The 25247-nt window shown below is 38.8% G+C and overlaps 1 protein-coding gene across 1 annotated transcript; it reads right to left on the reverse strand.

Annotated features, from left to right (window-relative positions):
* Positions 1-5982: 5982 nt before the first annotated feature.
* On the reverse strand, positions 5983-23475 carry LOC144958019 (uncharacterized). The gene is made up of 3 exons (XM_078889609.1): positions 23366-23475; positions 10770-11032; positions 5983-7680 (listed from the first exon to the last, which is right to left on the reverse strand). Exons 1-3 carry the CDS (start codon positions 23469-23471, stop codon positions 6997-6999), a joined length of 1053 nt encoding a protein of 350 aa, XP_078745735.1. The 5' UTR covers positions 23472-23475; the 3' UTR covers positions 5983-6996.
* Between the last annotated feature and the right edge of the window lie 1772 nt (positions 23476-25247).

A 25247-nucleotide genomic window follows, 5' to 3' on the forward strand; every position in this document is an offset into this window, starting at 1 on the left:
CAGAGATTTAATGTTTCTGCTATTTGTGTATTATAATGATTTTTTGGATTAAATTATGAACTTACACTTTTAAAGATTTAATTATGAAAATTTTCAAATCCTTATATAATGTATAATTGTTAGTTGCTATTTTATTGGCATATAGATATAATTGTTTTCTTTACATTTCAGAAAATGTAAGATATTGTCTATAAATTCATGTTACATACCGTTAATAGTTTTTCAAGTTTTGTAGTTAATTGTTATTGTTAAAGGCTTTTAAAGGATGTCCCATATGAAATTATGAAGTAGTGTGCTCTTGTTAAAGGCTTTTATAGGATAAGTCTATTATGAGATTATGTAAATGTGTGCTATTGTGTAAGGCTTTTAAGGGATAAGTGTCCTATTATGACATTAAGTAGAAGTTTGCTATTGTGTAAGGCTTTTAAGGGATAAGTGTCCTATTATGACATTAAGTAGAAGTTTGCTATTGTGTAAGGCTTTTAAGGGATAAGTGTCCTATTATGACATTAAGTAGAAGTTTGCTATTGTGTAAGGCTTTTAAGGGATAAGTGTCCTATTATGACATTAAGTAGAAGTTTGCTATTGTGTAAGGCTTTTAAGGGATAAGTGTCCTATTATGACATTAAGTAGAAGTTTGCTATTGTGTAAGGCTTTTAAGGGATAAGTGTCCTATTATGACATTAAGTAGAAGTTTGCTATTGTATAAGGCTTTTAAAGGATAAGTGTCCTATTATGACATTAAGTAGAAGTTTGCTATTGTATAAGGCTTTTAAGGGATAAGTGTCCTATTATGACATGAAGTAGAAGTTTGCTATTGTGTAAGGCTTTTAAAGGATAAGTGTCCTATTATGACATTAAGTAGAAGTTTGCTATTGTATAAGGCTTTTAAAGGATAAGTGACCTATTATGACTTTAAGTAGAAGTTTCTGGGCGGGGTTCCTGACCTCCCATAGTGGACAGGGAGGTACATACTGTGTCTTCTATCCCCTTATATCTGTTTTCCAACATGCTATCTGTCTTTGTCTTGGAATGAGATTACTTGGTTTTGTCCTGGTCCTGGCCAGATGCCCTGGCTGAGAGGGAAGCAGTCGAATATATAGTTAGTTTTGGGAGATGATATTTTTTTCATTGTAAATCATCTCTCTGTTATGTACTGTATTATGCTTTCTTTATATTATATATGATTTGTAAAACATTTGAGTGTGTTCCTCTTAGTGGGGACCTGTGCTTGTGTCTGGATGAGACTTTTAGGTGATCTCAAACTAAGTACTTTGATAGTGTGCTCAGCTGTTTCTTATTTGAACCAATTCCCCTCTGTCTTCCCTTTTCTTTGATGCTTTATTGTAATTCTAAAACTTTTTACTATCCCATTTTATTCCTTTTTACTGGCGCTGATATGACCTTAATGTGTTGCAAGCGCCGTAAATCCCGTAAAAACAAAAAAACAATCAAGTAGAAGATTGCTATTGTGTAATGCTTTTAAGTGATAAGCTATACTCAGCCTTTGATGAGATGGGATATGAATAATCCCTTTCCGAGTTTGACTCATTTTCTTCAGACGTAATTTGTATTTTCCTAATGAATCAACCATTTCTTTTTTTTTTTTTTTGGAAATATAAGACGCCGCATCAAGATATCCGAAGAAGTTCAAAGGTCAGCTTCGAGATGTGTCACCAACAGTTACTTGCACGGATTTACTAAGCCCCTGAATTTATTTTGCAGTGAAAAACACAAAAATGTAGACGGAAAGAACAACGCCTCAAACTTCTCCACAGAACAGTACATTCCAACAAAACAGCAGTAACTATACCACAGTATTTCACAAAACAACACAGTACATCCACAAAACAGCAGTAACTCTACCACAGTATTTCACAAAACAACACAGTACATTCCAACAAAACAGCAGTAACTTTACCACAATATTTCACAAAACAACACAGTACATCCACAAAACAGCAGTAACTCGACCACAGTATTTCACAAAACAACACTGTACATCCATCCACAAAACAGCAGTAACTCTACCACAATATTTCACAAAACAACACTGTACGTACATCCACAAGAATTTAGCATAGCAGTAAGCCCACCATTCCAACACACAGAACTAACATATAGAAATAAAAGGAATTGTTCCCAAGAACCATCAAGGAATGGAACTCAGAACTCTCCCACCAGACATCCCGGATATTACCACCACCAACAACAAATTTGATCAAACATTAAATATTTATTTTTCAACTCAATATGTAACACAATAATGGAGAAAGTCACCACATGATTTGTATAAAATATTAAAATCTGCAGTGATTGGCAAGTTGCCTTTTACAAGTAACGTCCTTGAACTTGAACTTAAAGGCACCAGTTTTGTGTGTGGTTTATTTGATTAGAATTTTAAAGACAAAACCAATCCTGACCTCCCATAGTAGGCAGGGAGGGACTTACTGTGTCTTCTATCCCTCTGTGTTCCAACTTGCTTTCCTGGGTGGGGATCCTGACCTCCTATAGTGGGCAGGGAGGTACATGCTGTGTCTTCTTTACCCCATACCCGTTTCCCAATTGTTTTCTGTCATTGTCTTGGAATGAGATTACTTAGTTTTGTCCTGATCCTTGCCGGAGCTCCTTGGCTGGGAGACGTTTTGGGAGATGATATTTTTTCCCTTGTAAATCATCTCTCTGTTATGCATTGTATTATGTTGAGTTTACATATGTTATATTATATGATTGGTAAACATTTGAGTGTATTCCTCTCAGTTGGGACCTGTGCTTGTGTCTGGATGAGACTTTTAGATGATCTCAAACTAAGTACATTGGTGGTATGCTCTTGGAATCTACATCTGATCCCTATTTGTTCCCAGTTCCCCTATGTCTTACTTTTTCTTGGGTGCTTTAATTGTAATTCTATAACTTTTTACTATCCCATTTTCTTCCTTTTTACTGGCGCTGATATAACCTAAATGTGTTGCAAGCGCCGTAAAACCCTTAAAAACAAAAAACAAACAAAGACAAAACAAGGTATGTTGTTGGGTTTTTTTTTGTGTGGGGGGGGGGGGGGGGGGGGGGGGGGGGACTTACATTGTCATCTGATTATGTATTTGGGTTTGAACCGTTAAGGCTCCGAAACCACAGTAGAAATTGTCACCAAATTTTATTTTTTTAAAATAAATTAAATATCGAGCTTTTATATAGCGCAATATCCACTAAACGTGCTCAAAGCGTTTTACAAGATGTCCCTGGCCAACAGCAACATTTAACATGTAGGACGGGACATGACGCCTATTAGGCGCTATTACAATTTTTGTCGGACAGAAACAACGCTGTTAACGGCCAGGTACTCATTTTACACACGAGTACGTGAGAGAATGTGAGGAAAGAGCTTTCTCCAAGGACTCAACTATGCGCCGAGCGAGGCTCGAACCCAGGACCTTCCGATCCGAAAGCGAGTGTCATACCACAAAACCACAAAGCCGCATTTTGGATGGTGATTACAATTGACATGAAGAGAGTTTGCTTGGATGATGAGACTGATCAGACATCAGGATGATTTTATTGAAAAATCAAATTTGTTTCATCAAATCCCATTGGAAATAGACGCCATCATTTTTTGCACATGGCTGGTGTGTCAAGATTCCTGGAATGGAGTATGAAAATGAGGTGAGAGTCATTGTATTGAATCGATACCAATCAGTGTCATACCCCAAGATCACATAGGCGAACATCCATTACTTTTCTCAAGAATAAATTACTCAAACTGGGTGACGTGCCTGATATCTACAAAATTGCGTACTGGGTGGGGATCCTGACCTCCCATAGCGGGCAGGGAGGTACACACTGTGTCTTCTATCCCCTTATATCTGTTTTCCAACATGCTTTCTGTCTTTGTCTTGGAATGAGATTACTTAGTTTTTTTTTCCTAGCCCTGGTCGGAGTCCTGGCTGGGAGGGAAACAGTCAAATGCATAGTTATTGTTTTGGGAGATGATATTTTTTTCCTTGTAAATCATCTCTCTGTTATGTATTAGTATATTTGTTATTTTTTAATGTATAATGTAAGCATTTGAGTGTGTTCCTCTTTGTTGGATTTTGTTCTTGTGTCCGGATGAGACTTATAGGTGATCTCAAACTAAGTACTTTGGTGGTATGCTCTTGGAATCTACATCTGATCCCTATTTGTTCCCAGTTCCCCTATGTCTTACTTTCTCTTGGATGCTTCAATTGTAATTCTAGAACTTTTTACTATCCCATTTTCTTCCTTTTTACTGGCGCTGATATAACCTAAATGTGTTGCAAGCGCCGTAAAACCCTTAAAAACAAACAAAACAAACAAAATTGCGTATGTTAAATCCCTATTTTGAAAAACGACTCTTTGCAAAGAACATCTAAAAAAAAAAAAAGAAAAGAAACTTTCGTCCAATCTCTAATCTTCCCTTTTTATAAAAACATTCTTGAAAAGCTGGTCCTAAAACAACTTCCAGCTCACTTAAAATAAATATTTCAATCTGCCTACAGAGAAAATCACTCGACCGATACTGCTCTTATCCAGGTTATAATTGATCTTATTTTTAAAACCATCGATAAGAGTTCCTGCACACTTCTTAACCATGTTGATTAATCATCAGCTTTTGACACAATTGATCACGGTATTTCCAGTTTAGCAATCAGTAGTTTAAATCTTATTTATTAGATGGATAACATGTTAACAAATTTGAGTTTTAACTGATTTGAAATCTGATCAAATTTCTTTGGAATGTGGTGTTTCGTAGGGGTCATTTCTTGGACCTGTTCTCTTTGTTCTCTACATACATCCACTTTCAAAGGTTGTCAGGGTCTTTGGGCTGTCCTTCCACCAATATGGCGATGACACCCAGCTGTTTGGATCTAAATGTACCAAAAACTTACAAAATGTCATGTCTATTTGAAATATTATATGTGTACTGGGTGTAAGGGATTGGATGAGTGGGAACAGGCTAAGGCTGAATGGCGACAAAACGGAAGTGACATATGTAGAGAACCAAAGAATGTGGAACGAGACGAAATTGAAAGTACAGAGTGGGGTTCCTGACGTACCATAGTTGTGTTTTCTACCCACCTGTATATATTTTCCAACAAGCTTTCTGTCTTTGTCTTGGAATGAGATTTCTTGGTTTTTTTAATGCGGCATTGTGGTCTTGTGGTATGACACTCGCTTTCGGATCGGAAGGTCCTGGGTTCGAGCCTCGCGCTCGGCGCATAGTTGAGTCCTAGGAAAAGGCTCTTTACTAATACTCTCTCACCGTACTCAGGTGTAAAATGATTACCTGGTCGTTAACAGCGTTGTCTTTGTCCGAAAAATTGTAATATCGCCTAACAGGCGTCATGCCCCGTCCTACATGTTAAATGTTGCTGTTGACCAGGGACCCCTTGTAAAGCGCTTTGAGCACACTTAGTGGAGATTGCGCTATATAAAGCTCAATTTTTTTGTCGTGGTCCTGGCTGAGAGGGAAACAGTCAAATGTATAGTTAGTTTTGGGAGATGATATTTTTGTGTGCAATGTATTATGTTTTGTTTATGTATTATATGTCTCCGTCTCCCTTTTGTTTCTTTCACACATACAAACACACACACACACACATACACTTATACAGGTTTCAATCTTTACGCTATTTCCCTCCCGTCCTCTGCGCAAGCAGTCTCGCTCCCCTCCCCCTCTCGCTCCTCTCTCTCTCTCTCTCTCTCTCTCTCTCTCTCTCTCTCTCTCTCTCTCTCTCTCTCTCACGTGTGTATGTGTGTGTGTGTGTGTGTGTGTGTGTGTGTATTTTACTCTCCCATTCTTTCTCTTCCTCTCTCATCTTCTTTCTTGATAATTCTTTCCCTGCCCACCTGGCTTCACGTAGTTTCAAAACTGTACTTTGAAATTATAAACCCTTCTTTAACTTTTGGCATTTTGAAGTCGTATTTTCTCTATTAAATAAGACAAAAAGTTTACATTAATAATTCTTATTTCATTGATTCTTTATTTAAATATCAAAAATTCTTGAAAAAGTGAGCAATGTCATAAAATTATCGGCATTTAAATTTTTGTTTGTTTTTTTTTTGGTGTTTTATTTATTTTAAGAACATCTTGCATAATAATGAATAACTACAAAAGTAATAATTGGATTGTTTCAAAAATTTGTAGGTACATTATTAAATGTATAATCTAAGCTCATGCCAAATTTCACTATTCTCGTCAAATTTTCGATGCCTGTATCTAAGGAGTTATCTTTGCCCATTGATTTAACTATGCGTGAAAAGGGTGCCTCACTTCAAAGTCGATTTTCTCATAACTTGGTTTTTACACTCTCCCTACTTCAAACGGTCATATCTCGGCAATGAATAATCAGAATTAAATAAATTTGGTATCAAATTTTAAAGTATAAAATAAGCTATGATTGGGTACCAAAAACCCAAAATTGAAAAATTCGACTCAATACCGTTTCGAAGCGGAGGGTCACATGTACAGATAAAACAGCGACCCATGCGAACGATCTTAAAATCACGTGATCCACATTGTTCGAGATTGCAAGGGGGACACGTCGGGGCTTTTGTTGATTTGGTTTGAGTTGCTGGTGTCGTCGTTTGCGTTGGTTTGGAAGTTGATGTAGATTGTGTTGTCTCTTTGGTTGTTGTTGGGGTTTGAGTACGAGTTGTTTTAGTCTCTGTAGTAGGCCTTGTAGCATTGACAATTGTAGTATTTGAAGTAGCTATACCAGAAATTATGGAGGCTGTGTAGGTTGTTGCTGATTTTGGTGTTGAGGTTGTAGTGGTTGGACTTATTGTCTTAAAATGTTTGGCGGTTGTCAAGATGGTTGGTTCAAGTTGGCTGGTGGTTGTGAGGATTGTGTTTGGATTAGATGTAGATGGTGGTACTGCTCTTTCCGTCTTTCTTCTCGTTGTAGGAGATTTGGCCGGAGAATTAATCGTTGTTGTTGTTGTTGTTGTTTTTGTTGCAGTAGCTTTTGCTGGCGTGTTTTAATTAGTGATGGCAGCAGCAGTGTCGATGGTTGAATGGGGTCTGAAAGTTGTTCTAAATTCGCGAATGGAGGGCGTTGTGTTATCGGTACGTCTCTTAATCGATGACCTACTTGGTCGTTCTGTTCTTATCAAGGACTTCGGGGAAGTTTGATGACCTGTAGGGCCGATGCTAGTCGTAGTACTGGAGTGTTTATTTTCTAGTAATCCATACTCGCATATGAAGGGGAATCGATCACTGACAATGTGAAAGAAAACACCTTTGCATTTGTAGTCAAAGCAGTTATTTCCATCCACGCAGAAAGCAAGTTCCTCGCCACAGAGAGCAAGAAAAATTATAGTCTTTACTGTCTTGGCCCCGCCATGATCAATTTCTTTGAGTGACTCTCTTTTGTAAAATGACGCGGCCTGATTTTGAGAGTTCCTCTCTCCGGCTTCTTTCAAGCGGCTCCGCTCTTGAGTGTATTTCGAATTGCTCATATTTGGGATGTTAGAACTTGAGTTTTTATTGGGAACATCATTGACTATGCCCATATCCTGAGCATCAACCATGCTTTCCTTGGGTAGAACTGTCGTCAAATTTCTTTTCTTGAGCACAGGTCTCAATATGTTCTCTTCTTGAATATTCATCTTCCCCAGGACATCTACCGTCAAGCTGTTAACGTGGGCACTATTCACCAAACCATTGTTACCGTTACAGAAACACAGACAGACAAACCAAATCCTTTTTTTAGCTTGGGCGACCGAAGAGTTTCTGGAATTACAGAATTTATGAAGGACAACAGACAAAGCCGAAAGGACTCTGCTGACCCGATGACGTCTTCGCCAAACAAGCAGCTTCGAATTGCGTCGTGGAACGTTCGCACCATGTATGAAGCAGGAAAAAGCTCTCAAGTTGTGACTGAGATGAGAAGATACAGGCTGCATATACTTGGAGTAAGCGAAACCCACTGGATACAATCCGGACAGAAACACCTCAAGTCTGGGGAGAAGATTTTATATTCAGGGAGAGGGGACGGGATTCATACACAGGGAGTAGGAATAATTCTAAGCAAGTTTGCCCAGAAGTCACTGAGAGGATGGGAACAATGCGGAGAAAGGATCATCATGGCGTCCTTTACAACACGGAGTAAGAAGATCAGCATGAACATTGTACAGATCTATGCCCCAACAAATGATGCAACAGATGAGGACAAAGATACATTTTATGGTCTGCTACAACAAGTCATTGACAAGTTGCCAAGGAAAGACATCAACATATTGATGGGAGATGCTAATGCAAAAGTGGGACAGGATAACGTAGGCTATGAAGGTATCATGGGACGTCATGGCATGGGAGAAATGAATGATAATGGTGAGAGATTTGCAAATTTCTGTGCATTCAACAGTTTGGTGATTGGAGGATCAGTGTTCCCCCATAAGAGGATCCACAAAGCAACTTGGGTCTCACCAGATGGTGTGACAGAGAATCAGATTGATCATTTTTGTATCTCTCGTAGATTCAGACGTTCATTGGAAGATGTGACAGTACGGAGAGGGGCAGATGTTGGATCAGACCACCACCTGCTATTGGCAAAGCTTAAGCTCCGACTCAGAAAACACGGGGCCAGATCACATACAAGAAGAAAATTCGAGGTGAATGCACTTGATGGGGAAAAGAATGAGGAATTCAAACTACAATTGAGTAATAGATTCCAACCTCTTACTGAGCTCGAGGAGGACATAGATGTAGAGTCACATTGGGCAAAGATCAAGGAAGTTTACATAACAACTTGCCACGAGGTATTGGGGGTAAAGAAATCGGAACATAAAGAATGGATAAGTCCAACCACCTTGGACCTTATTGAAAAGAGGAGAACAAGGAAGGAACAAGTGAATGCAAGCCGAACAAGGGCTTCAAGACTGGATGCACAAGAGCAGTATCGAGCCATAGCTAAGGAAGTCAAAAGATCTGTGAAGAAAGACAAGGAAGCATTCATGAACAGACTTGCAGAGAAAGCAGAAGCAGCAGCGACTGGAGGACACATGAGGATCCTTTATCAAACTACCAAGACACTTGCTGGAAAATATGGGAAACCAGAGGTACCAGTCAAAGACAAAGATGGGAAAACTATTTTTGGAAAAGAGGCTCAATCTGAACGATGGAGGGAACATTTCAACTGCCTTCTGAACAGACCACCACCAGACAACCAGCCAGAAATTTTGCCTGCAAGGAATGAGCTACCAATTAGCTGTGATCCACCATCGATAGCAGAGATTGTGGGTGCCATTAACAAGATGAAAAGGGGGAAAGTTGCTGGACCAGACCAGATTCCACCGGAGGCTCTAAAAGTTGATGCGGAAAGAAATGCTGAGGCCCTGCACCCACTATTTGAGAGAATATGGAATGACGGGATATTCCCAAAGGATTGGAAGGAAGGACATCTTATCAAGCTTCCAAAGAAAGGGGACCTCAGTAATTGTAATAATTATCGAGGCATCACTCTTCTTTCTATCCCAGGAAAGGTTTTCAACCGTATTATTTTAGAGAGAATTAAGAATGCAACAGATGCTAAACTGCGGGACGAACAGGCAGGTTTTCGGAAAAACCGTTCAACCACCGACCAGATTGCCTCTCTGCGAGTCATAGTGGAACAGTCTATAGAATGGAACTCTCCTCTTATTGTCAACTTTCTGGATTACGAGAAGGCTTTCGACAGTATTGACAGAGCAACATTGTGGAAAATTCTGGCACATTATGGACTCCCTGAAAAGATAGTAAACCTCATTAAGGAAATGTATGAAGGATCAAGTTGCAGGGTTGTACATGAAGATCAGCTGACTGACAGCTTTGAAATTAAGACTGGTGTCAAGCAGGGATGCTTGCTCTCTCCATTCCTGTTCATCCTTGCCATTGATTGGCTAATGAAGGAAACCTCCAAAGGGAGAAGAAATGGGATACAGTGGACCCCCTGGACACAGTTGGATGATCTGGATTTTGCAGATGATCTGGCTCTTTTGTCCCACACCCAGGACCAGATGCAAGCAAAAACCACAATTATAAACAGCCTCTCGGAATCAATTGGTCTAAGAATACACCCTGCAAAGTCAAAGGTCTTGAGGATAGGTACGTGTCAAAGGGAGCAGATCAAAGTAAAAGATCAGGAACTCGAAGATATAGACACTTTCTGCTATCTCGGAAGTATAATTGACAAGGATGGAGGCACGGAAGCAGAGGTGAAAGCACGAATAGGAAAGGCACAGGCTGCATTCACATCTTTGAACAGAGTTTGGAGAACTAAAGATATCTCCCTTCAACTAAAGCTAAGACTTTTCAACTCAAACGTGAAGTCTGTCCTACTGTATGGATGTGAAACTTGGAACGCATCACAGGCATGTATAAGGAGGGTACAGATTTTTGTAAACAGGTGCATGCGTAAGCTACTCAGAATAAAATGGATGGATAGAATAAAAAATGAAGAAGTATGGAAAAGAACACAGCAGAAACCAGTAGGAGAGGATATAGGAAGAAGACGATGGAGGTGGATTGGACACACGCTTAGAAAGAATGACTCAACTATAACAAAGAAAGTATTGGACTGGAACCCTCAGGGCAGAAGATCAAGGGGAAGGCCACGAGGAACATGGAGAAGAATTAAAGAAGCTGATATACAGAGAAGTGGTAAGACCTGGAATGAGATAAAAAAGTTGGCTCAGGATAGAGAAGGATGGAAACTGTTTGTCTGTGGCCTATACCCTGACCCAGGGTGAAAAAGGCAATGATGATGATGATGATTGTTACCGTCAAACTCTCTCAAGCCTACCCATACTTTCTCTTTCTGATTGTAAGTGTTTTTTACCTCGTTTAAAATAAAATCTTGCTCCTTTTGTGATTCAATCGTCAGTAATTTTTGCCCTTTGGCCTCGCAGAAAGTCCGGGCAGCCTGATAATTCTCTCTCTTGTTTAAATGAAAATAATAACATTTGTCTTCGTGCTGGTCAACGTATGCATCAATATTTGTGCTCTCAGGGCAGTCTTGAAAAGTGAAAGGGGTCACTGAAAGTTTAGAAATCAAACAATTTGATTAAAAAATACTCCAATTATAAGTAAGTTATTTTGAGAAACCAAGTTAAAAATTCCATTCGTCTTCATCAGTCTCTCTGAAAACAAAATACTTGAGAATTTATATAGGGCAATATTCACTTGACGCAAATACTCGAAGAACTGACAATCGAGCTCCAGTATAGCCTTTTCATTAAAGGGTCGAAATAGAGAAGACAACCTTGATACTCTGTCCATACTTTAAAAAAAACCCAACCCTTTGAGAATATATGTTCTTTCATTTCATTGGAATTAGGTCACCAGTAAAACCCTTTGAGAATATAATATGTTCTGTCATTTCATTGGAATTAGGTCACCAGTAAAACCCTTTGAGAATATATGTTCTGCCATTTTATTGGAATTAGGTTACCAGTAAAACCCTTTGAGAATATATGTTCTGCCATTTCATTGGAATTAGGTCACCAGTAAAACCCTTTGAGAATATAATATGTTCTGTCATTTTATTGGAATTAGGTCACCAGTAAAACCCTTTGAGAATATAATATGTTCTGTCATTTCATTGGAATTAGGTCACCAGTAAAACCCTTTGAGAATATATGTTCTGCCATTTTATTGGAATTAGGTCACCAGTAAAACCCTTTGAGAATATATGTTCTGCTATTTCATTGGAATTAGGTCACCAGTAAAACCCTTTGAGAATATAATATGTTCTGTCATTTCATTGGAATTAGGTCACCAGTAAAACCCTTTGAGAATATATGTTCTGCCATTTCATTGGAATTAGGTCACCAGTAAAACCCTTTGAGAATATAATATGTTCTGCCATTTTATTGGAATTAGGTCACCAGTAAAACCCTTTGAGAATATAATATGTTCTGCCATTTTATTGGAATTAGGTCACCAGTAAAACCCTTTGAGAATATAATATGTTCTGCCATTTCATTGGAATTAGGTCACCAGTAAAACCCTTTGAGAATATAATATGTGACCCTCCGCCTCGAACCGGTATTAAGTCGGGATTTGGAAAACGAAGAAAACCGGTTTTAAAGTGGAAATGGTCAAAATTATCAAATTTCAGTTTTTGGTTGTTTCAGAAACTACAATAATTTTTCTACATGAAAACATAATAATTCAACATAAACATTGACGATAAGTTATATAAATTTCAAGTTTAAAAATGCAACTATCAGTGACACATTCAAAACGAGAGTTGACTTTCTCTCAGAGAGCCACCCTTTCCAAAGCTTAGTAATACAGTGTCTTTTTCTCCACCAATAAGATGTAAGATATCAAAGCAAAGGGCGTGTCTTTATCTATCTCGGAGAAAGCATGACTGTTTCCATAATTTCATGGTTCAACCAATAATGAACTTTAAAAACTGTAAACAAGTCTAGGTTTTTCCCTGACAACCTTACAAATGAATGATTCTGATTGGTCAACGCTCATCACATGCGCTGTGGCTGTAGGCCATAATGCTCGGGCGATGCTTCATGACGTCAGCATGCGTGTGTTATATACGTGTGTGTTTGTGCATTTTGATACACACCACGTGCTTTTATATCTGCGTCTAGCTGTATTGGGTAATGATTGAGGTGGGGGTCCTCCTTTGTCCCTCTTTAATTATTCATGAAATTATAGGATATGCTAAGACTTAATAGGACAACAGTTACCTAATCTTGCACTTACAGAGATTGTTGTAGGATAAATATTTAATTTTAAGTACAAAAGCAGAATAATAGATAGAGCCTTCAACAATTAATGAACTGTAACTAAAAAATGAAATGGATAGATAAACAGACAGACAGACAAACCTATTAATGGATAAATAGATATGTAGATAGATAGATAGATAGATAGATAGATAGATAGATAGATAGATAGATAGATAGATAGATAGATAGATAGATAGATAGATAGATAGACAGACAGACAGACAGACAGACAGGCAGGCAGACAGACAGACAGACAGACATATAGATAGATAGATAGATAGATGGATTGATGGATGGATGGATGGATGGGTAGATAGATAGGTGGATAGATAGATAGATAGATAGGTAGATGAAGGGGAGAGAGAGACAAACAGAGAGAGAGAGAGAGAGAGAGAGAGAGAGAGAGAGAGAGATGTTCGTTTTGTCGTGCTTTCTTTGTATACTGAAAGAAAGGGGGGGGGGGGGGTTCTTTTTAAACAATGAACAATGTGGTGGAACGCTAAGGAAAACTTGAGAGATTCAAGAACATGTTTTCATGTAAGTCACTACACAATAAGCCCCACCCCTCCTCCTCAAGCTGTTATCTGACTCAAAATGGAAACAATGCAATGCTTGATTTGACCAGCCCATTTCTTTAATTGCAATCTCATTGGTCAATATGTTTCCAGTTGATTGACTATGACTTACTTTGTAACAAAATGCTTTCTTTAAACTATCCCTACAATTCTTTGCTCCGCCTCCATCCCTTTCTTCATGCCTACCTCACTCTCTCCGTCTCCCCTTTGTTTCTTTCACACATACAAACACACACACACACACACAAATACACATACAATTATACAGGTTTCAATCTTTATTATATTTCCCTCGCGTCCTCTTAACACAAGCAGTCTCTCTCCCCTCCCCCTCTCGCTCCTCTTTCTCTCTCTCTCTCTCTCTCTCTCTCTCTCTCTCTCTCTCTATATATATATATATATATATCTCTCTCATGTGTGTCTGTTTGTGTGTGTGTGTGTGTGTGTGTGCGTGCGTGCATGCGTGTGTGTGTGTATTTTACTCTCTCATTCTCTCTCTTCCTCTCTCATCCTCTTTCTTGATAATTTTTTCCCTGCCCACCCGGCTTCACGTAGTTTCAAAACTGTACTATCAAATTTAAACCTTTTTTAACTTTTGGCATTTTGAAATCGTATTTTCTCTATTAAATAAGACAAAAAATTCACATTAATAATTCTTATTTCATTGATTCTTTATTTAAATATCAAAAATTCTTGAAAAAGTGAGCAATTGTCGGCGTTTTTTTTTTTCCAGTGTTTTATTTGTTTTAAGAACATCTTACATAATAATGAATAACTACAAAAGTAATAATTGAATTGTTTCAAAAATTTGTATGTACATTAGTAAATGTATAATCTAAGCTCATGCCAAATTTCACTATTCTCGTCAAATTTTTGATGTCCGTATCTAAGGAGTTATCTTTGCCCATTAATTTAACTGTGCGTGAAAACGGTGCCTCACTTCAAAGTCGATTTTCTTAAAACTTGGTTTTCTCACTCCCTACTTCAAACGGTCATATCTCGACAATAAATAATCAGAATTATATAAATTTGGTATCAAATTTTAAAGCATAAAATGAGCTGTGATTGGGTACCAAAAACCCAAAATTGAAAAATCCGACTTAATACCGTTTCGAGGCAGAGGGTCACATATGTTCTGCCATTTCATTGGAATTAGGTCACCAGTAAAACCCTTTGAGAATATATGTTCTGCCATTTCATTGGAATTAGGTCACCAGTAAAACCCTTTGAGAATATAATATGTTCTGTCATTTCATTGGAATTAGGTCACCAGTAAAACCCTTTGAGAATATAATATGTTCTGCTATTTCATTGGAATTAGGTCACCAGTAAAACCCTTTGAGAATATATGTTCTGCCATTTCATTGGAATTAGGTCATTAGTAAAACCCTTTGAGAATATAATATGTTCTGCCATTTTATTGGAATTAGGTCACCAGTAAAACCCTTTGAGAATATATGTTCTGCCATTTCATTGGAATTAGGTCATTAGTAAAACCCTTTGAGAATATAATATGTTCTGCCATTTTATTGGAATTAGGTCACCAGTAAAACCCTTTGACAATATAATATGTTCTGTCATTTCATTGGAATTAGGTCACCAGTAAAACCCTTTGAGAATATAATATGTTCGGCCATTTTATTGGAATTAGGTCACCAGTAAAACCCTTTGAGAATGTAATATGTTCTGCCATTTCATTGGAATTAGGTCACCAGTAAAACCCTTTGAGAATATATGTTCTTTCATTTCATTGGAATTAGGTCACCAGTAAAACCCTTTGAGAATATAATATGTTCGGCCATTTTATTGGAATTAGGTCACCAGTAAAACCCTTTGAGAATGTAATATGTTCTGCCATTTCATTGGAATTAGGTCACCAGTAAAACCCTTTGAGAATATATGTTCTGCCATTTCATTGGAATTAGGTCACCAGTAAAACCCTCAAAGAATATAATATGTTCTGCCATTTCATTGGAATTAGGTCACCAGTAAAGCCCTTTGAGAATATAATATGTTCTGCCATTTCATTGGAATTAGGTCACCAGTAAAACCCTTTGAGAATATATGTTCTGCCATTTCATTGGAATTAGGTCACCAGTAAAACCCTTTGAGAATATAGTATGTTCTGCCATTTCATTGGAATTAGGTCACCAGTAAAACCCTTTGAGAATGTAATATGTTCTGTCATTTCATTGGAATTAGGTCACCAGTAAAACCCTCAAAGAATATAATATGTTCTGCCATTTCATTGGAATTAGGTCACCAGTAAAGCCCTTTGAGAATATAATATGTTCTGCCATTTCATTGGAATTAGGTCACCAGTAAAACCCTTTGAGAATATAATATGTTCTGCCATTTCATTGGAATTAGGTCACCAGTAAAACCCTTTGAGAATATAGTATGTTCTGCCATTTCATTGGAATTAGGTCACCAGTAAAACCCTTTGAGAATGTAATATGTTCTGTCATTTCATTGGAATTAGGTCACCAGTAAAACCCTTTGAGAATATAATATGTTCTGCCATTTCATTGGAATTAGGTCACCAGTAAAACCCTTTGAGAATATAATATGTTCTGCCATTTCATTGGAATTAGGTCACCAGTAAAACCCTTTGAGAATATAATATGTTCTGCCATTTCATTGGAATTAGGTCACCAGTAAAACCCTTTGAGAATATAATATGTTCTGCCATTTCATTGGAATTAGGTCACCAGTAAAACCCTTTGAGAATATAATATGTTCTGCCATTTCATTGAATTAGGTCACCAGTTTATGGTATAATTAACATTATTCAATGATGAAAACTGATGGAAACAAATTTTGTCCAAATAACTTAGTAAGTAGTGTTTCCCAAAGTGGACAGAGAGGCCTTACTGTGTCTTCTATCCCCCTATATTTGTTTTCCAACATGCTTTCTGTCTTTGTCTTGAGATGAGATTACTTAGTTTTGTCCAGGCCCTGCCCGGATACCCCGGCTGGGAGGAAAACAGTCAAATGTATAGTTAGAGTTCTAGGAAATGATATTTTTTTCTTGTTAATCATCTCTCTGTTATGCATTATATTATTTTTGTTTTTCATAGATGTGATATGTAAACATTTGAGTGTGTTCCTCTAAATAGGGACCTGTGCTTGTGTCTGATGAAACATTTTGGTGATCTCAAATTTAAGTACACAGATAGTGTGCTCTTGGAATATACATATGTTTCCTTTGAACAAATTTCCCTTTGTCTTCCGTTATCTTGGGTAGTTTAATTATTATTCCAGAGCTTTTCACTATCCCATTTTCTTCCTTTTTACTGGCGCTGATATGACCTAAACGTGTTGCAAGCACCTTAAAAGTCTTAAAATCAATCCAAAAAAAAACCCGCCCCCCAAAAAAACAACAACAAAAAAAGGAGTCCTTCAGATCTTTTAGGACCACGACATCGAAATTTATCCAGGTTTATAATTTATAAAGCGTGGAACGGACAATACTAATTATTTTACTTTTTAGACTGGACGCTAATCTATCGCAAAGTGCTTTCTATCAGATTGAATAGACCCAGCTACCTCATCACTGCTGGGCGGAAAGGAGGGTCGAATAAAATCTCGACTACAACCGAGATCGATCATGATCCCTTTGCGTGTCAAGCTAGTGCTTTATCCACTGAGCTATCGGGTCTCCGTCGTCAAATAAACAAAGGAATGGCCGGAATCTCCAACGAGCGGTGCGTGGGTTCGAGTCCTAGGTAGAGACGGATATTCAACAAGGCCCTGATAAAGTACAGATTTCTTGGAAAGAACAGACAGATATGATATGGACTTTACTTCCTGTTTTTTGTTTGTTTGTCAAATTCGATTAAAAAAGATAACGTAAATACATACAACAGTCTCGGCGGATATTATGATAGGCTAATGATGATGGCGATGATGAAGATGGTAATAGTTTTGCTCATGTGGATGTTGATGGTGATTAACCACGCCCGTGATATCCTTTCTATAGTATCAGAGTTAGTGATGGTGGTGGTGATGATGGTGATGATGATGGTGGTGGTGGTGATGGTGGTGGTGATGATGGTGGTGGTGATGGTGGTGGTGATGATGGTGATGGTGGTGGTGGTGATGATGGTGATGATGATGGTGGTGATGGTGATGGTGGTGGTGATGATGGTGATGGTGGTGGTGATGATGATGGTGGTGATGATGATGATGGTGGTGATGATGTTGATGGTGGTGGTGATGGTGATGATGATGATGATGGTGATGATGATGATGGTGGTGATGATGATGATGGTGATGGTGGTGATGATGGTGATGATGATGTTTATGATGATGATGATGGTGGTGATGATGGTCATGAAGATGATGATGATGATGGTGGTGATGATGGTGATGATGATGGCAGTTATGATGATGATGATGATGGTGATGATTATGATGATGATGATGGTGGTGGTGATGATGGTGGTGGTAGTGGTGGTGGTGGTTGTGATGGTGGAGATGGTGGTGGTCGTGATGGTGATCCTGGTGGTAGTAGTGGTGATTGTGGTAGTGGCGGTGATGGTGGTGATGGTGATGGTGGTGGTGGTGATGATGGTGGTAGTAGTGGTGGTGATTGTGGTAGTGGCGGTGATGGTGGTGGTGGTAGTGGTGGTGGTGGTGGTGGTGTTGGTGTTGGTGGTGGTAGTGGTGGTTGTGATGGTGGTGGTGGTGGTGATGGTGGTGGTGGTGGTGGTAGTCGTGATGGTGGTGGTGGTGGTGATGGTGGTAGTGGCGGTGATGGTGGTGGTGGTGGTGGTAGTCGTGATGATGGTGGTGGTGGTAGTGGTGATGGTGGTGGTGGTGGTGGTGGTAGTCGTGATGGTGGTGGTGGTGGTGGTAGTCGTGATGGTGGTGGTGGTGGTGGTAGTCGTGATGGTGGTGGTGGTGGTGATGGTGGTAGTGGCGGTGATGGTGGTGGTGGTGGTGGTAGTCGTGATGGTGGTGGTGGTGGTAGTCGTGATGGTGGTGATGGTGGTGGTAGTGGCGGTGATGGTGGTGGTGGTGCGGTGGTAGTCGTGATGGTGGTGGTGGTGGTGGTAGTCGTGATGGTGGTGGTGGTGATGGTGGTGGTAATGGCTGATGGTGGTGGTGGTGATGGTGGTGGTAATGGCTGATGGTAGTGGCGGTGATGGTGGTGGTAATGGCTGATGGTGGTGGTGGTGGTAGTGGCGGTGATGGTGAAATGATTACAATGACTGGGTATTGTAATTTATCCACTTCGCCTTGGCTTTGATTAAAAACTGGCAATGCTGCATCCTTTGATTAAAAACTGGCAATACTGCATCCTTTGATTTAAAACTGGCAATACTGCATCCTTTGATTTAAAACTGGCAATACTGCATCCTTTGATTAAAAACTGGCAATACTGCATCCTTTGATTTAAAACTGGCAATACTGCATCCTTTGATTAAAAACTGGCAATACTGCGTCCTTTGATTAAAAACTGGCAATACTGCATCCTTTGATTTAAAACTGGCAATACTGCGTCCTTTGATTTAAAACTGGCAATACTGCATCCTTTGATTTAAAACTGGCAATACTGCGTCCTTTGATTAAAAATTTTGGCCAGGAATCTCGTCCTTCAAACAGCGATCGATTAAAATGACCCTCATCTTGGAAAAAAAAAACAACCAAACTCTCAAACCTGGGACTTCGAAAATCAGGGCAAAAAATAACAGATGTGTGGTTGTATTCTTCTTCTTCTTCTTCTTCTTCTTCTTCTTCTTCTTCTTCTTCTTCTTCTTCTTCTTCTTCTTCTTCTTCTTCTTCTTCTTCTAGGTTCCATGCCTGGTCCAGGCTTCGGATACTGCATGAATTATCTCTCTCCATTCCTCCCTGTCTCTTGCTTTTTCAAACAGCTCTTGGATTGTTAGGTTGGTGAAGCCCTTCAGTTGGTCTATGAGTGTTTTTCTTTGTCTCCCCCGGGCGCGTGTACCAGGTATTTTTCCACAACTTGCCAGGTATTCATTCTTATCTTTCCTTACTATGTGTCCGAAAAAGGATAGTTGTCGATCCGCTATTAAGGGCATTAGTTTCCTTTGTTGGTATGTTTGTTTTAGCACTTCTTCGTTCGTTTTGTGTGCAGTATACGATATTCTCTGCATCCTTCTCAAACACCACATTTCAAAAGCTTCAATGTTCTTTTGTGTTTCTGCATTTGTAGTCCAGCTTTCGCATCCGTATAACAAGATTGGCCACACGTAGCACTTCAAGACTCGGAATCTAATCCCGAACGACATCTGTTTGTTTTTCAAAATGTTTCCGAGGTCCATGAAGGCCTGTTTGGCTTGAGTTATTCTTGCTCGTATGTCTCGGTTACATCTTCCATCTGTTGTCACTATTGAACCTAGGTATTTAAAACTTTCTACGTTGGTAAGTTGCTCGCCGTGAATCGTTATATTGCAGGTGTTGTTGTTTTCGGGGTTTTTCTGTATTACCATGCATTCCGTTTTGGTGATATTCACTTCCACTCCCTTGGCTTCACTATCTACTACCACTTTGTCAACAATCTTTTGAAGTTGGATTTCTGAAGTTGCAACGAGTACCGTATCGTCTGCGTATCTTATATTATTTATGTTGTGACCTCCTACTTTTATTCCCTCCATATTAGTTATGCCCCTCATGATTGTTTCTTGGTATAGATTAAACAGATCTGGTGAGGCAACACACCCTTGACGAACTCCTTTCTTAATAGGAATGGAATTTCCTGTAGAGTTTCCGATTTTGATAGATGCCTGCTGGGTGTAGTATAATGTTTGCATGAGTCTGAGGTCTTTCTCATCAGCGCCAATGGAGTGCAGTTGTTTTAGTATTTCTTCGTGGCGTACTCTATCAAAAGCTTTTTTGTAGTCGACAAAACAGAGGTATAGTGGGGTCTGAACCTGTATAGCTCTTTCACTTAAAACACGGAGGAGGTATATTGCGTTCCTTGTCCCTCTGTCAAGTTGAAATCCACATTGTTCTTCTGCGATTTCGGGGTTAATCTTATTCCTTAGCCTGTTGATAATTATACGCAACAGTATTTTGTTGATGTGGCTTATTAAACTTATAGTTCTAAAATTTTCGCATCTGACTGCACCTGCTTTCTTTGGTATTGCTATGAAAATAGAGTTACAGAGATCTTCTGGAATTTTCCCAGTGTTGTATATATTGTTGAATAATATGTGAAGTTCATCAATTGCTAGATCTCCTAGGCTTTTTAATACCTCTACAGATATTTCATCAGGGCCTGTTGCTTTACCATTCCTCATTCGTTCCATGGCATGTTCAATTTCACTTTTGGTGATTTTTGGTCCGCTTAATGGTTCTTTGAATTTCAGTGGTGGTTCATTTCTATTTGGATCATTGTACAGTTCGCCTATGTATTCTACCCATCGGCTTTCTATATGTTGTTCTTCAAATAGCAGTTCCTCTTGTTTGTTCTGGATACAACTTCCTGCTGCTTTGCTTTTCCTTTTCCCTGATAGTTCTTTTATTCTTTGGTGAGCTTGTTGGGGGTTGGGTTTGTATTCTCTTTCGATTTCGCAGCATTTCCAGTCTAGATAGTTCTCGTGTGCCTCGATGCATTTGGATTTAATGTGGTTGTTCAATGTTTGGTATTCTGCAGACCCTCTGTTGCATTTTCGTCTTTCTTCAAATAGATTTAGAATTTCATTTGTCATCCATTCCTTTTTGCTGTTTATTTGAGCTATTGGTAAATGCTTTTCTGCAGTTGCTTTGACACACTTTTGGAATATATCAAATTGTTTTTCACATTTTTCGTTATCAGGTTCACTTTGGCTCTGTATCATGAGTGCACTTTCAAATTCTTCTCTCATTTTTGTTTGTATGCCATTGTCTTTGCATAACCTGTAATCTCTCTTTATTCTACCAGCTGTTCTCTGAATAGCTTTAAACTGTACAAACAACTGGGACATGCTCACTGTCTACATCGGCGCCTGGGTAGGTTTTTCAATTTAATATGCCATTTCTGAATCTTGATGATAATGCTATAAAGTCTATCTGGTTCCTTGCTCTGTCCCCTGGTGATTGCCATGTCCAGGTTCTTCTTGGGTGTTGTTGAAACCAGGTGTTTGAAATCATAAATTTATTTGTTCTACACCAATCTGCCCAGATGTTTCCTCGTTCATTTCTGTCTCCGAGTCCATGTGGTCCGATTATGTCACCATCTCTGCCTCTGCCAATCTTAGCATTTAGGTCCCCCATTACCATAAGGACTTCTTGTGATTTACACATTCGTTTTGCTTTGTCTAGTGAATGGTAAAACTCTGTCATATCTGCATCTGTCGCCTCTTCTGTTGGTGCATAAACTTGAATAATATTGGTGTCAACTACAGGTCCTCTTAGCTTAACCAGCAAAACTTTGTCTGAGATTGCTACGTGCCCTTTGTAAAATTTGGTTGATTGTTGGTCTAAGATCATCCCTACTCCTTTTTGGAAAGAGGTTCCACCACTCCATATGATCTTATATGTCGTGTTGTTTTCTTGTTTTGACATGATTCCCTGCTCTTTCCATCTCATCTCTGCCAGGCCAAGAATATTTATTTTGAGCCGTTTCATTTCTTTTAGAATGTTGTTTAGTTTTCCTTTTTGGGCACAGGTCCTGACATTCCATGTCCCAATTTTGGTTTTGTCACATTTGTTAAATTTATTTCGCCTAGTAACTGGCTGACGGTTCGGTGTGACCTGACGAACATCACGCTCCCAACCGAACGAGGCAGCAGTCTTCCATGAAAACGTGCTCCCCTTTACGCTGTCACCGTTTAACTTTTTGGACTTATTCATGCAGTTAACTCGGCAAAGTTACAAGAATGGTTTGCCATTGCCTATTCTTGTCGCCCTCTGCAGTTAGCCAGCTTGACCTGTTACCGTTCGACGCCACGAGGAGGTTGCAGTAGGGCTTGATGATGATCTATCTTTGCAGACTTGGCATCATCCATTTTTTAGTATTATTATACTACATATTAATAACTACAAGAGATGAAGTGAATAGGAAAGTGCCAGAAAACAAATAGAGAATAAAATATTTTCGCGGCGGTGATGGGGGTTTGAACCCACGACTATAATAACTACCCACTTCCGAAAGAAGTAGTGTCACAAATATCATTGCAAACATCAATATTCTGGTTCTCAAGATCTAGTTTAATAAGATAGTGCCTCGCCCAAGGACATAATATGGGGGGGGGGGGCAATAATAAGAGTGATATGCTAGTAGTATTTAGTACTGCATATAATTACCCTACCCACTTCCAAAAGAAGTAGTAATAGAAGAATCACTGCACACATCACAGCTTTCAGGTTCTGGTTTGATACTGCAATGCCTTGCCCAAGGACAAAATGCCGGGCCAAAAATAACAGTAATATGCTAGTACTATTTAGTACTGCAAATAAAACCCTACCCACTTTCTCAAGAAGTAGTAACAGAAGAATCACTGCACATATCACAACTTTCAGGTTCTAGTTTGATACCACAATGACTCAGAGTAAGGACTAATAATAACAGTGTCTATGCTAGTCTTAATTAGAACTACTAATAATACAACCTACTCACTTCCGAAAGAAGTAGTAACACAAGAACCAGTGCAGACATCATTGTTTCCAGGATCTGGTTTGACACCACAATGCCTTGCCCAAGGACTCAATGTAAGGACTAATAAGAACAGTGATATGCTAGTATTCGAATTACTAATAATACAACCTACCCACTTCCGAAAGAAGTAGTAACACAAGAACCAGTGCAGACATCATTGTTTCCAGGATCTGGTTTGACACCACAATGCCTTGCCCAAGGACTCAATGTAAGGACTAATAATAACAGTGATATGCTAGTCTTAATTAGAACTACTAATAATACAACCTACCCACTTCCGAAAGAAGTAGTAACACAAGAACCATTGCAGACATCATAGTTTCCAGGATTTGGTTTGACACCACAATGCCTTGCCCAAGGACTCAATGTAAGGACTAATAATAACAGTGATATGCTAGTATTAGAATTACTAATAATACAAACTACCCACTTCCGAAAGAAGTAGTAACACAAGGACCAGTGCAGGCATCATAGTTTCCAGGATCTGGTTTGACCAGCGACAGTCGTGTCGTGAAATAGTTGTTGATAATAGCCATGTGACTTTATTCGAATGTTGACAAATGATAAATCTTGATAAGCGACAATCTTTTATGTTTGGTTTGACGTTAATTTTTGTTTTTATGTTGTTCATGCAGATTTAACAAATATACGAGTAGTCCTTTAGAGTCATAAGGCCCATGGAGATAGAGTTTATATCCCTGTTTCTATGGCGTGATTAGGACAATAGTAATAGTAATGGCTTGCTATCGTTTGGACAGGACGCAAATCTATCGCAAAAGTACTTTCCACCAGGTATGATACACCCAGCTACCCATTTACTGCTTGGGGTGGGTGGAGGTCAGAAAAAATATTGACATCACCCTTTGCGTGAGAAGGGACCGCTCTACAACCTGATCATCGTCATCATCATCATCATCATCATCATCATCATCATCATCATCATCATCATCATCATCATCATCATCATCATTATCTTCATCATCATTATAATCAGCATCACCATTATTATTATTATCTTGATTATTATTAATGATCTTCTTCTTCTTCTTCTTCTTCTTCTTCTTCATCTTCTTCTTCTTCTTCTTCTTCTTCTTCTTCTTCTTCTTCTTCTTCTTCTTCTTCTTCTTCTTCTTCTTCTTCTTCTTCTTATTATTATTATTATTATTATTGTTTTATTATTATTATTATTATTATTATTATTATTATTATTATTATTATTATTATTATTATTATTATTATTATTATCATCATCATCATTATTATTAATGTTCTTCTTCTTCTTCTTCTTCTTCTTCTTCTTCTTCTTCTTCTTCTTCTTCTTCTTCTTCTTCTTCTTCTTCTTCTTCTTCTTCTTCTTCTTCTTCTTCTTCTTCTTCTTCTATTATTATTATTATTGTTTTATTATTATTATTATTATTATTATTATTATTATTATTATTATTATTATTATTATTATTATTATTATTATTATTATTATTATTATTATTATTATTGAAGGCATCAAGTTGATGCTTGGCTGACAAAGAGATGGGGAGGGGGAGGGATAAAGAGAAAGAAAGAAGGGGGAGGGAGAGAAAGAGATAGAAAGATAGATAGATAGATAGATAGATAGATAGATAGATAGATAAATATATAGATAGATAGATAGATAGATAGATAGATAGATAAATAGATAGATAGATAGATAGATAGATAGATAGGTAGAGAGAAAGAAAGAGAGAGAGAGAGAGAGAGAGAGAGAGACAGAGAGAGAGAGAGAGAGAGAGAGAGAGAGAGAGAGAGAGAGAGAGAGAGAGAGTCATAGAATCTATGAGCAGATGCACTAGCCGTTAAGTTATCCATGTACACACTGGGCTCTACACCAGCACGCTGACTGGGTGGGGTTCTTGACCTCCCATAATGGACAAGGAGGCACTTACTGTGTCTTCTATCCCCCTGGGTGGGGTTCCTGACCTCCCATAGTGGACAGGGAGGTACTTACGGTGTCTTCTATCCCCCTGGGTGTGGTTCCTGACCTCCCATAATGGACAAGGAGGCACTTACTGTGTCTTCTATCCCCCTGGGTGGGGTTCCTGACCTCCCATAGTGGACAGGGAGGTACTTACTGTGTCTTCTATCCCCCTGGGTGGGGTTCCTGACCTCCCATAAGGGACACGGAGGTACTTACTGTGTCTTCTATCCCCCTGGGTGGGATTCCTGACCTCCCATAATGGACAGGGAGGTACTTACTGTGTCTTCTATCCCCCTGGGTTCCTGACCTCCAATAGTGGGCAGGGAGATACTTACTGTCTTCTATCCCTTTATATCTGTTT

The sequence above is a fragment of the Berghia stephanieae genome, chromosome 12, assembly GCF_034508935.2.
Source record: "Berghia stephanieae isolate SIO BIC M18660-M18661 chromosome 12, UCSD_Bste_1.3, whole genome shotgun sequence".
NCBI classification, from domain to species: Eukaryota; Metazoa; Mollusca; class Gastropoda; order Nudibranchia; family Aeolidiidae; genus Berghia; species Berghia stephanieae.